The 13,651-nt window shown below is 39.1% G+C and overlaps 1 protein-coding gene across 2 annotated transcripts in view; it reads left to right on the top strand.

Moving 5' to 3' along the window:
* PARD3B (par-3 family cell polarity regulator beta) overlaps positions 1–13,651 on the top strand; it is a 680,328-nt gene that overhangs the window by 178,785 nt on the left and 487,892 nt on the right. For both annotated transcript variants that reach the window (XM_048484334.1, XM_048484335.1), the window contains exon 4: positions 8,364–8,473. In XM_048484334.1, the coding sequence (XP_048340291.1) occupies positions 8,364–8,473 (110 nt within the window). The remainder of the gene's footprint in view (positions 1–8,363; positions 8,474–13,651) is intronic.

The raw sequence follows: 13,651 nt of genomic DNA, 5'->3' as shown, positions 1-13,651 counted from the left end.
ATCTAAGACTACTGGAAGAATTATGTGGGTCCCTCTTGACAGGTGCCGTAGTGTAGGGAACCAAACAAACCTTAGCTTCCATCTTGAGAAGGTGTGGTTTTGACTGTTGCAAGACTGTTTGGTGAGTTGAGTTTCCAGTGTTCTGAAGGCTGAAGGACAGAGATGGGAAGATTTTACATTTTTTTGTACCCTGCTAGACAAAAGAAACTTGCACTCTGCAAATGGTAGTTTATAGTAACAATTAACAAACAATATGGGGAAAACATCTACTCATCACTGTCAGCTTTTATACAAAAGCAAATATTTTACACATAATTGTATCAGGACTGTTAGCTCAGCCATGATTAGTTTCCAATTATTATTCCCATTATAAACACCAATTTAGAGTTTTGGTTATATTGAATGTCATTTTAAGAGGCCTAAAACTACGCCGATGATCAATGATGGTGCTTAAAAGGATAGAAATGATGATGAAATTAAGAGCTATTGCATTTAAAGGAATTTGAAAATTACTTTTGAATGCACTTTTACTGTTTACTTCAGGGACTTGAAATACATGCCCTTCCATATACATCTGTGCCACAAGGTCACTGCTGAAGCCGTTGGAGAATGAAATGAGTAATGATCCCAGGAGAAACTGAATGTGTTTTTCCATAAGGGGGAATGAGCAATGGAGTTTGTTCATTTCGGACTCCTCGAATGCAATACTTCACAGGTGTCAAACTCGCGGCCCTCCAGATGTTATGGACTACAGTTCCCATCATCCCCTGCCAGCATGATGCTGGCAGTGGATGATGGGAACTGTAGTCCATAACATCTGGAGGGCCGCGAGTTTGACACTTATGCGAATACTTCAGGTGTAGGTAGCCAAGGAGATATTTGTAGTAGGGGAAAGTTCAGGAAGGGCACTTCCACCAGGCCTTGTACTCTCTCCACTCCTACATCCTTTTGCATCTTTCCTCTCCACTCCTGCATCCTTTTGCATCTTTCCTCTCCACTGCTACATCCTTTTGCATCTTTTAGTTTTGTGCTGCCATGTCCAGCAAGGCTGCCAAATACTTTCTGTCAATTCTGGCTATCCATCAAGCAGCTGATGGTCAAAGTACCCAGCAGTCAGGCCTGAGTGTTCTGTGTAGCCTTGGATTGCACAGTCTATCCGTCTCCCATATCTTGCGAATGGCTTAGTCAGGTTGCAAAGAAGTTTGCCCTGAGCACCTCACTTGATGAGCTTGTGGCCAACACAGTTTTATTTTGTTAGTGGTTATTGCTACTGTAAAGAATGCTGGAAATATTACAGATCACATGAAATCTGGGGATAAATTTTGTAACTAGTGCTGCTTTGTAGTTGGGATTGCCGAAGTTTGTTCATTTTGGTGGCTGTAGAAAAAGAATGAATTGTACATATTGGTCCACAGGACAGGGACTGTTGGCCAAAAGTCCTCTATGTGTATTCAGTCTGGGCAAACTAAACATTCAACTGATTCCATCCTATGCACACAGTCTGGGGTCTGAAAAAGCATAGGCTCTGTTTTCATGGTCAAGAGACCTGATTGCATAAGCTGATATTCATACGTATATTCAGTTGACTGGACATGTATCGGTTGCATGCACTGCTTCCATAATCCTTTCCCATGCTTGTTTGATCACACAATTGTAAAAGATTCAGCTGTAGTAAGATGAACCTAGAGCTTGATTGGGGGGGGGGGGGTTGCAAGTGTGGATAAAAGCAAGGGAAATGTTTCAGTCTTAAAAAAATGTGCACCCATGTGGACTTGCCTGAGCACTGAGGAGAGTGGGGCTCTCCTGGTGGTCCCTTCCCCACCGCCCATGGTGTGGGAGAAGGAGAGGGAATACACGGGAGGACTTTCTCCATGGCTGGCCCCAGACTCTCCATGGAAATTCACCAGGGGCAACATTTTAAGGGTTTTAGTGCCTGGTTTAACACCCCCCCCCCCCATGCCTCATCTGGAGGCTGCCAGTCTGGGGTAGGATAGAGTATGTGGATGTGTATTAATATTTATTTATTTATAATTTATAATCAGACTTATATACCGCCCTTCCCTCTAAGGGCTCTGGACAGTGCACAACATTATATACACAAAAACAGATGGAGTATCAAACTAATCCAGATTATGAAACAATATAAACTCCAAAAACATAAATGCTAAAAAAATGGTTTTTAGATTGTTTTTACTGTTTAATGTATTGTCAAAGGTTTTCACGGCTGGAATCACTGTGATATGGTGGGTTTTCCGGATTGTATGGTATGGTACGGTAATTTAATTTCTATACCGCCCTCCCCTGGAGGGCTCAGGGCAGTGTACAACATACATAATATAGGCAACAATAAGCAGTATTACAAAATCAAAACATCAGCAATCATGATAGAACAATACAACATTATAAACATAATAATAGTCAGATGTTAGGCTACAACAACAATAAACAATATTTCAAATATCAATGGCCGTATTTCAGTAGTATTTTTGCCTGACGTTTCACCTGCATCTGTGGCTGGCATCTTCAGAGGATCTGTTGGCAGTAAAGCAAGTGGAGTATATATAGCTGTGAAATGCACAGGGTGGGAGAAAGATCATTTTCAATTGTTAAAGTGTTAAACGTGCCATTTGCAAGTGTAATTTGCATGTGTTAAGTGGAATTCCCCCATTTTAGCATTTGTATGTAACACTGAAGTTGTATGATCAATTAGTAAGGGCATTTACATAGCGATTTACCTGTGCATTTAAGTGCTTATTTACAATCCATTTTATTGCTTCCTGCAGAGAGACATCCTGAGTCTGGGTGGTATTCATTAACCATTGTCTTGATTCTTGTGTTTTTTGTCAGAGAGTTAATTGATTACAGCTGCCTGACTTACAGTGAATTACTGTGTTACTGCTGTGTCAGCTAAGCATTCCATTTTACTTGTTAGTAGTTAAGTAGTCACATGATTTGTAACTGCTCAAAGCATTGGTTAATGAACTGTATATTTATGTTAAGTTCCTCTATGCTATTGTCCTTTGCTGAAGGGAGGATCTTTTGCCGGAGGCTCTGTCGGTGTACTCAAGGATACTCTAGTTAAATGCAACTACTATAACTTCAACTCCTTTAGTTAAACTGCTTGGCTCTGTCAGGTTATGGGCCCAGAGTGCGTGAGCGACTAAAGACCTCGCTGGTGAGTGATATTGCCTAGTGAATGGAGCTATTAGTATGATTATGGCCGGACAAATGCATGGACTGCAGTTTGAGCAACTCAATGAGTCCAATTATGTGTCCTGGGCAGAGAAAATGAAAAGTTTCCTCATTCGAGATGGTCTGGAAAGCTGCCCAAAAGGCTCCAGACGTGGATGATGAGGAAGAGGTGGAGGCTGATGAGAAAGCCAGAGCGGCTATAATCTTAGCAATGGAAAATAGCCAATTGGTGTTCCTTCGAGACAAACCTACAGCCTTGGAGTGCTGAACTGCCTTGAAAGAGCTGTACCAGAGGACTACTGCAGGTTCCAAGTTAATATTGGTGCGTAGACTCTTTAATTTAATTTAATTTAAAGTACTAGTACTAGTACTAATAGCCAAATTTTGTTTGTTTTCATAGTTTCTTCTTTCCTGTTGAAATAGTTACATACAAATGCTAAAATGGAGGAATTCCTGTTAACACATGCAAATTACACTTGCAAACGGTACCTTTAACACTTTTAATAATTGCAAATAGTCTTTCCCCCACCCTGTGTATTTCACAGGTATATATACTCCACTTGCTTTACTGCCAACAGATCCTCTGAAGATGCCAGCTACAGATGCAGGCGAAACATCAGGAGAAAATACTACTGAAACACGACCATACAAACCGGAAAACTCACAACATCATAGGTTTTTACTGCTTTTTTAATCTTGTAAGCCACCCTGAGACCTCCACATAAGGTGGGGTATACATTTCAAAAATAAATAAACAAAAATTCCTTAAATTTTGTAGTTGAAAAGTTGTCAACAACCCTGAGCCTTGCAAAACAGCCAACAATGCCCCAACTTAGAGAACTGGGAAAACAAATCAAGGCAATATGCAACAATGGCAAAACTAATGAGCTTGTTCAATAAAAGCTCAATCAAGAAGATGTACTTTTCATATTATTGATAAATGTAAAAGAAGCAATGAAATAAAAAGTACATAGTGGTAATGTTGCATATATGGAGGGATTCATTAATATGGGTAGGTGACAGTATTGAGATAATTTCTCTAGGAAACAGAAGCTATATCTTGATAGGTTTCATAATCTTGTAAGAAAACATTTAGAAATAACAGTAATAGTGACTGTGCACCAGATAATATTTTTGATTGATCAACTTATGCCATTATAGAATACTTTTTGTACAACCCTGTTAAAAAGCTCTCTCTTTATATCCAGAATTGTAATTAAGCTTTGTTCTGTGTTTCAGTTTTTCCTTGTGATTGTATAACTGCTTTTATATTGTTATTGTTACCATGAAAAATAAAAAAATATTTTAAAAAAGCAAAATGTTCAACAAAGTGTTCAACAAACCCATTAAGGTTTTTGTAAACCAACATAAGTATTATTTTGTGATACTAACAGTCTGAAAAAAAAACCTTTCTTCCTTCTATCTGTAAAACAATTGGTCTGATCACTTCAAGGCAATCCTCGCCACAGGTGAGTAGGTGAATGACTATTGACAAATAAAGTTATGGGTCCTAATTTCTGGAGCTACTGGAATGTCATTTTTCAGTTATTCCTGACACCTGACTTACTACCAGGGCAGTATTCTCAGCCCAGTGTACCAGCTTCCTCTGTTTTTCCTTGATCATACAAATTTGGGGAAGGGGGGGGCAGTGTGGAGGCCTGGTGATGGGGTGAGCCCATTCCAATCTGGGCCTGAGCTTGACATGCCTGATTCAGAATGGACTTCTGGTTCTGAACCAAAGGCATTGATTTCTAAATTTGCCAAATCTGAACTTCATCAACAGTCTAAACTTCATCAGTGGATGGTGCAATAAGTGATATAGCGATATAGCCCTTGACAAATGGTGAGACCAGAATACATACATATAAGAATCTGGCCTCCTGTATGACTGAATCACTGGGTTAAAATGTGATTTTTCTGACACATGGGACTGAGTAATATCAGCTGTACTGAAGTTTTCTAGAATATTTCTGTCAAAGGTGCTTAAAGAAAAGAAAGGAGGATATAATCTTAAGCACTTTATAGGAGAAGAGAAGGCTAGAATTGAGAGGTACCAGAGAAAATTGGTAGGTGGTGGGGCAGACATAACTTGGATGTCAGAAATGAATAGGTGTGCTGACAAATGGTTGCTTTGGAAGACTCTGGAAGACAGATATCACTGACAGCAAAACTGCAGGGGGCATTATGAAGTTACGTCAATTATAGATAACTTTTATTTCCAAAAATCCATTTTGTGAAAGGTTTAAGATGCTGCTCTGGGGATGCTATCAAATGGGCATTTTGAATGAAAACTTTAAATCACACAGAATGTAAAATAAGTTTGGCTTAAGGTTGGCAAGATCTGTGCCTGTTTCTGAAATATTGCAGTTCTAGTTGGTGGAAACCTTCACCAAACAAAACATCTGCCACTTTTTTGTGGGATTATTTGGCATTAAACGGCATGGAACAGGTAATTAGAAATTCTGTCAGCATTAGTTTATGCTATGTAGAAGGGACACTGAAAAGTCTGTATAATAATTTTTTTTTGAACCATTTCACTAGTGCAGGATATAATGTCAAAGAGTATGAGTTTCTAGTGCATTTCAGATCATATTGACTTCTTCCGTGTCAGGAAAATGACACATATTTTTTAAATCCTATAAAATTTCTATGGGTTGTATCAGACTTTTTTCAGGTGAAAGTCAAAAGAGTTTAGCCAAAGAATTGTGTTGTAGCATAACTATTCAATTTCTTCAGGTGATAGTCCAACTTGTTGGTTAGTAATGTTGAGTTCATACTATAGAAGGCAAGAATAGTACTTCTGTAACTGTCCTGTCATTCACATTCAGTAGTCCTATAAAGGGACAGAAAAAGGATAGGGACAGAATATTCTTGTAGTATTTGGGCCATTGTAGTTGAGGTTATAGGTACTTGAATGGAGTTCAGACAGGAAACAGGAACCTCTATATTGTTTTTACCTACAATTTTTATTGGATTGCCCAAACTGAATGGATTTGCTTTGTTTATATTTCTATATATATTCCATTTTCTGAATTCAGTGACTAAACTTGCACTCTATGAATTTTGTAGCTATCTAGACAAAATTGCACAAGTGTTTGCTTATTTTATTATCCTGTTTCCAGCAAATGATAGGAAATCGTTTTGGGCCAATTAGTTTTTACCATTGGCTGTCCTCCAAGGATAAATTAATTTGGAAACTGTTGAAGGGAAAAAAAATCCATCCGTAGTGTTTGAATTAAGGGTTGGTTTGTTTTTTAAAAAAACACATTAGAGGGAACAAATACTCATTTTTCATTTCTCAAGGTTTCAATTTACACAGCTTGATATCTTTGCACTGAAATATCTGAAGTTTTTGCTTGCCTTTGAAAGTAAAGTATGTTTATTTTTTATTTAGCTATTCTAAACTTGTACCCCGTCCCTTTCCCTGGGTCACAGGGCTTAGGCAGCTCATAATGTTCAGTAAACAATAATCAGTAGAAATAAGACAAAATCTTAAAGTATAATCGGTAAAATAGTGTCCTAGCTCAGGCATCAGAGCACAAGATGATAATTTGGCACCCATCAACTGACATCCAAGACTGTCAAAAACAGGCAGCACTGCTAATTGGTGGTAGAAAACTGTCCTCAGCTGTCCTTAACGGAACGACTGGTGGAAAAAACCCATCTTATAGACTGTACAGAATCTGGAAAGCATTTTGAAAGCTCCCTCAAGACTCAGATTTAATCTGACAGACAGTTCCACCAGGTAGGGGCCACTCTTGAGAATACAGTAGAACCTTGGTTTTCGTTGGTAATCCGTCCAAAAAGAATCGATGAAAACCGAAACGATGAAAACCGAGGCAAACTTTTCCATAGGAATCAATGTAAATCCAATTAATCCGTTCTAGGCACTCCAAAAAGCATACCAAAACACATTTTGGGTGAATAAACATAGTGTTTAATGCTGAAAACAGTAACAAACAATAATACTAGGACCAGCTTCAGAGCCAGTGGACCAATGTCACACCAGAAAGCTGTCCAAAGAGGTCAGTTTCTGATGCCTCTTTAAGATTTATCTGAAATGGGACAAGACATTGTCATTAAACAAGTTGCAGACACGGCCTGCAACAGCTTTGTCTGGGTGATTTTTCTCCACAAACCCCTGCACCTTACTGCAAATCGATGAAAACCGAGGCAAATCAATGGAAACCGAGACAAATTTTTCACTGAAAAAATCGATGAAAACCGAAACCGATGAAAACTGAAGGCAATGAAAACCAAGGTTCCACATACTCTTGCTCTCATTGAGGGAAGTTGAGCCAGGTGTGGGCTGGGCAACACCAACAGATGACGCGATGAAGAACAAAGCTTTATTGGGAAGCCATATGTATGTGTAGTATATTCGGATAAATGATAGAGGTATAAATGAATTTGAAGAGGAAATGCTGAAGAATAGTTTGTGCAACGTGCATATCAACATGGAAAAATGTATATCTGCTGATAGTGATTTGGGACCTTGAATAACAAAGTGCTGTTTATTTGAGTCCCAAGGCAGAAGATAGTGCATCGTTTTCTTCTTAGAATTTCAGTTATATTATCTTCTGTTGTCCCTCTTCTATTGCACTAAATACAAGGGAATTAGGGGAAAATATGCAAATGCTCTTTTTTTGAAATGTGATAAGATATCAGACACTCAAAAGTTTTTACTAGAAATCATACATTTTAAATGATATCTCTGTTCTTTCTAATTTTGTAGTGTCACTCTGATATTAAGAGATTCTTTGTCACTGTTTTCTTTGGGGAGATGTATTATAACTATGCCAATAAAGGCTCTTGCATTGCAGTTTATCTTCAGTTGCTAGTTCTTTGGGATACTGTAAGAAGTAAATGATGTCTATGTTTTCTAACAGGTTAATGCTTTTTAAAATTATCTTTTTTCCCTTCCAGTCCCTACTTTTGCCTTTGGACTGGTATGTGATCGATCCTTTTTTAAAAATTACCACCACAAAGTCGGCATAACCAAGTGTATACATGCTAAAATTATTTAAATAATATTAACTAAATATTTACAAATATCTTTTAGAAACTTCAGAAAATTCGGGACTGGAGCATCTTGTGTGTCTGTTAAATTAGATTTCTTAGTGGTGCACTACTGCCTTTCACGTTTGACTTTTCACTGTTCTTACTTTTAGGAACACCACTGTTAGTGAGGCGAAGCAGCGACCCAGCGGTGGGCCTGCCATCTGACTTCCCCCCAGGAGCTTCTCATGCAAATGATCGTGTTCTGAAGACTTCTACGTCGGTAGGTAGCTTGTTCTTCTGAAGTCTAGTACTGCCAATATCTAAAAATATATCAGGCTTATTAGAAATAACAGTAACCTGAGAAGACAAGCATTATTGGAAGGGCAGCAGTTAAGGATGGAAAATTTAGAAATCTTACTGACTCTCCCTCCAAACAATGAAAACAAAACCCCTCTTGTCGAAGGCTCGGCCAGAGTCAACTGGTTGTGGTGGGTTTTCCGGGCTGTGTGGCCGTGGTCTGGTAGATCTTGTTCCTAACGTTTCGCCTGCATCTGTGGCTGGCATCTTCAGAGGTGTATCACAGAGGGGAGTCTGTTGCACACTGTGTCCAGAGACAAGATCTACCAGACCACGGCCACACAGCCTGGAAAACCCACAACAACCAAAAACCCACTTCTTTTCTCTAAAGTCCCCAGTCGGGTGAGCAACACCTATTTTCGTTTGACTTTAGTAGCTATTATAAGCTCTCTTTTTTTTAATATGCAGAAAGTTGTGGGTTCGTCCAGATTCAAAGTGTCACACATTTGTGGCTCTGTACATTTTCTCTCATCTAAATCCAAATGAGTGTGTGTTTGTGTGTGTAAGTGCTATCAAGTCAATTCCGACTTATGCTGACCATATGAAATAACATGAAATATCTTGCAAACGGAAAGGCATGGCTTCCTTTATTGAGTCAATCTATCTCATGTTGGATCTTCCTCTTTTACTGCTGCGTCCATTTTTCTTAACAAGGTTGTCTTTCCCAGTGACTCTTGTCTGCTCATCATGTGACTAAAATACAGTAGCCTCAGTGTGTTTATTTTAGCGTCTAGGGAGAACTCTTTTTAGCTTTTAGAGAGAGGCTTGCTTTGATCTGTAACCCAGTTCTTTGTCTTTTTTGGTAGTACGCAGTAGCAGTAAAACCTTCCTCCTACACCACATTTCAAATGAATAAATCTGCGTAGGTAATGAGTAATGAGTAGGTAGTGAGTAATGTTGATTGAAATACTACAATGGAATGGCACTTATCCATCAAGAACAAAGTGTTTAGAGCTTTTGCTCAAGGCAGTTGCGGGTTTCAAGAATTTGAACAAGGCAGTGAACCAGTTGAAATAATACTTTTATGTATATATCACATACATTAAGGCACATGCAGTGCAAGCATAAAACAGTGTTCTAATCTTAGGTACGTTTTTCTAGGTTTATCTAGAGAGCGTTTAGAAAGCAAAGTTTATTTAAAGCATTTGTATGGCGCCTTTTCACCAAAATCGGGTCTCCAAAGTAGTGAATGCCAAGCATTACAACATTAAAAAATCAAGACATTAAAATAGCATCCACAAGGACTCCACTCCACTCAGACCTATTGTGAGTGCAATTGGTTCTCCTACATATGATTTGGCAAAGTTTCTGGCCACACAACTACAAATCCATATTGGACTTACTACACATTTCATTAAGGACTCAACCCACTTCATTGAAAAAATCAGCAAACTCAAACTCAACCCTTCCTCTGAAGATGCCAGCCACAGATGCAGGCGAAACGTCAGGAGAGAATGCTGCTAGAACACGGCCATACAGCCCGGAAACCACACAGCACCCAAGTGATTCCGGCCGTGAAAGCCTTCGACAATACGTTGAGCATTTATAATGTGTGTGTATAAAATTTTTTAGCGTGAATGTGGTGTAGTGGTTAAGAGTGGTGGACTCCGATCGGAGAACTGGGTTTATTTCCACACTACCCGCAGGTAGCCTTGCTAGGTGACCTTGGGCCAGTTGCAGTTCTCTCAGAACTCTCCCAGTACACACGGAGGCAGGCGATGACATATCACCTCCAAAGGTCTCTTGCCTTGACAACTCTAAGGAGTTACCATAGGTCATGAGTTTAAAGAGAAATGGGAGTTCTACTCTAAGTATTATATAACATAAAGACTTATTTATATGTGGGAATTTATGATGTTACAACCTTATTTAAGAATAGCACATATCTTATCTTTTACACACACACACACACACACACACACACACACACACACACACACACACACACACACACACACACACACACACACACATTAAGTTAGGTATAAATATCATTTTAATAACCTGATTAGAGCAAGAAGATCATGAAATATCATGACGGCGTTGTTAGGAAGGTGGGTTTTTTTTCTGGAAATATTAATAGCCGTGAATACCTAGTGGATCTTGTTCCTTGGACGTTACTTCTGCATCTGTGGCTGTTACACTCTGTGATACACCTCTGACGATGCCAGCCACAGATGCAGGAGTGTTTCATTAGAACAAGATCCACCAGACCACGGCCACACAGCCCAGAAAACCACAACCCGTTGAATCCGACTGTGAAAACCTTCAACAGTACATATCATAACATTGTTTTCTTTTTTTGATACAAGAGGTATATCTATCTAATAATAATTTTAAAAAAATATAATCAATGAGAATTAATCAAGCAAAAAATAACTAGATTGCTTAGTGATTAATGCTTAAAGTTGTTCCTAACCAATATATTATCTGATGTTGAACTATTTTTATTAATGTGACTATGAAGTACACAATATTATAAATGCAGATCAATGTAATATAATCACCCCAAAACTATTATTATTTTTGTTATCTTTATTATTGTTATCATTATTATGTTTTCCTTTTTTTAATTCTAACTTTTCCTTTTCTGTAACTCTAAGTTGATAAAATAAAAATTATTTAAAAAACCAATAGGTCAGCTATGACTTGATGGCACACACACAGTATTTCAACAGCTCAATAAAATATTTAAACACCACCATTTAAACACATAGTAACACAACCAGGGGGGACAACCAGTAACAGTTAGTTGATAAATGCCAATCCAAATAAAAAAGTCTCCTCCTTTCGACTTTAGACAATACTAGGAGGAGACAAAATAGTGTCCCTGAGGAAGGAGTTCCAAGATTTTAGCCCCATTTCAGCTACCCATCTAGCCTCAGGCGACACGATCACCCAAAGCAGGGCCCCTGATGGTTACCAGGGCAGATGGCAGTCCTTAAGGAAATTTCATCCTAATCTGGATAGGGCTATAAAGGTAGGATAGGGCTATACCAGGACCTTGAATTGGGCCTTCTCAGCTGAGTGAGCCCCTTCCTCAGCATGCATCCATTGTCACTGTAATTAATCAAAGATCTGATGCTCCTAAATTGCAGGAAGTACCTTGTCTCCTGAAGACAATAACACACTTGAAGTAGAAGGGATACTACAGCAGTGGTGGGATCCAAAAATTTTAGTAACAGGTTCCCTCGCCAGCCCCCCTTCAGCAAAGGGGGGGTCAGAGAGGCGCATACCTAAAGGCAAACCCTGTGGAAGCCCTGGGCAAACCTGGAGTTGGATGTCTCCCCATGGGCTAGCCACCCCACCACCTACTCCCCCCAAAATTTTTTTTGCAATTCCAGGCCATTTAAATCATCATCACATTATAGAAAATGCCCCAACTCACAAATCTGAACACAGCAATGGTGAAACACACAGGTTCTTTGATAGAGACTGGTGAGATAAAAGGTACGAAAGGCTGAGAATCCATGAATTGCAGTACCTGGAAAGTGGGATTAACTCCAGTTCAAGGGAGTTACATTATTGAGTACGCGAATTTTCTATATATGCTCGGAACCTTCCACGTTTCAAAGCGTAAAGTATACTTCTCAAGGGAAGGCGAGGGCGATAGAGAATGGCAAAAGCGGATCCAATTAGTAACCCCCTCTCGGCACACACAAATAATGATTAACCCACTCTCGGGAACTGGTGAGAACCTGATGGATCCCACCTCTGCTCTACAGGTCTCAGACTCTCTCCAGTATGTTTTTATACGGTTCTCCTTTCACAGTTAACCAATCAGTATATCTTACATTCCAAGGCAGGTCAGGAATTGATAAGTAATTGATTTCACATATACTACCAAGAAAATAGCCCAAAGATGCAAAGCTGGGTAAACTCATACTGAACTCAAAGAGCTAAGGGTAAAAGATAAAAATGAGGAATTGGCCCAGATATATATTTTAGGGGAGAAAGGGACCTGCCACACTTGGAAGGTTTGAGCATCATGGGCATTTTGCAGGTTAGCTAACCAAGCTGGCTATCTACTTAGCATGCAGAGCAAGCATTTCATATTCCTATTATGGATGCCCATTAAGCTCATTTGCTTAGTATATTCTCAGCAATGAACCCAGAAATACAAACACCTTCTGAATGAAATTAAGGTGGAATGCTTTGTATAGTGCCTAGTATGTTTTAACATTCTCAAGAAATGGCTATAATATTTGTTTTAAAGGTGGTTTGTGATGCCTGGCTATAAAACCTTAAAGCATAATTGGCAAAGAATGTGTATGCAGATAACTTTTACTTCAGCAGAATTTTCTGTTGCGAGTTAATGGTACTATTATATTACATAGTTGTTTATCTCCTACATACACAATTAGAAATAATTAATTGAAACACTAAATTGCACATGATCTAAATTTGTAATTCAGGCCATGTAAATGCATTAAGTAAGCTAGGGGGAATGAGCAATTTACAGTGTGCGATTACCAAAAAGTTGTTACAACATGTGCTCAAGCAAGAAGTATTTTCAATCTTGCATTCTAAATTCAGCAGGTTTGTTTTTGTGAAATTAATAAACTCTAGGTGAGATGTTGCTATAAGATAGGAAGTAAAATGACACTTCATCAAATTAGAACAGGCCTTGGTTTAATTGACATATTTTGCTGAAAAGTTATGTGGGTAGGTATGGTGGTAGTGAGGAGAGAGGAAGTAGCATTAAAGAAATATGCATTACGTTAAACTTCATGCCAATACAAAAACAACAACCCTGAAATTATTGTAAATGTACAACAAAAATTTTGGGCCTTTTGTGCACTTACAGCTTTTCATGTGACTGTGTGCTTCACAATGGGTTTTTCCTGCTGCTTTCTTAGCAAAAAGGATTCTCCCGCTAAGAAGCCCCCCCCCCCCCCCGCCCCCACTATGCAGATCTACCCTTCTGCATTCCCCCTCCCGCCTTTCCACTTCCTGGTTCTGCCCCTGTTGGGAGGAGTGGGAAGATGCATGGAAAGCAAAACACACACTTTCCCCTTTTGCTTTTTCTGCAAAGGAGGGGAAAGAGTTGAGCATTTCCAGGTTTTGAGAGTTGCAGGGCTTCTCTCAGCTGAGGGGCAGT

This window comes from Sphaerodactylus townsendi, linkage group LG02 (genome assembly GCF_021028975.2).
Source record: "Sphaerodactylus townsendi isolate TG3544 linkage group LG02, MPM_Stown_v2.3, whole genome shotgun sequence".
Lineage (NCBI taxonomy): Eukaryota > Metazoa > Chordata > Lepidosauria > Squamata > Sphaerodactylidae > Sphaerodactylus > Sphaerodactylus townsendi.
The sequence above is the reverse complement of the archived record's forward strand: the minus strand, read 5'-3'. Positions and strand labels throughout refer to the sequence as shown.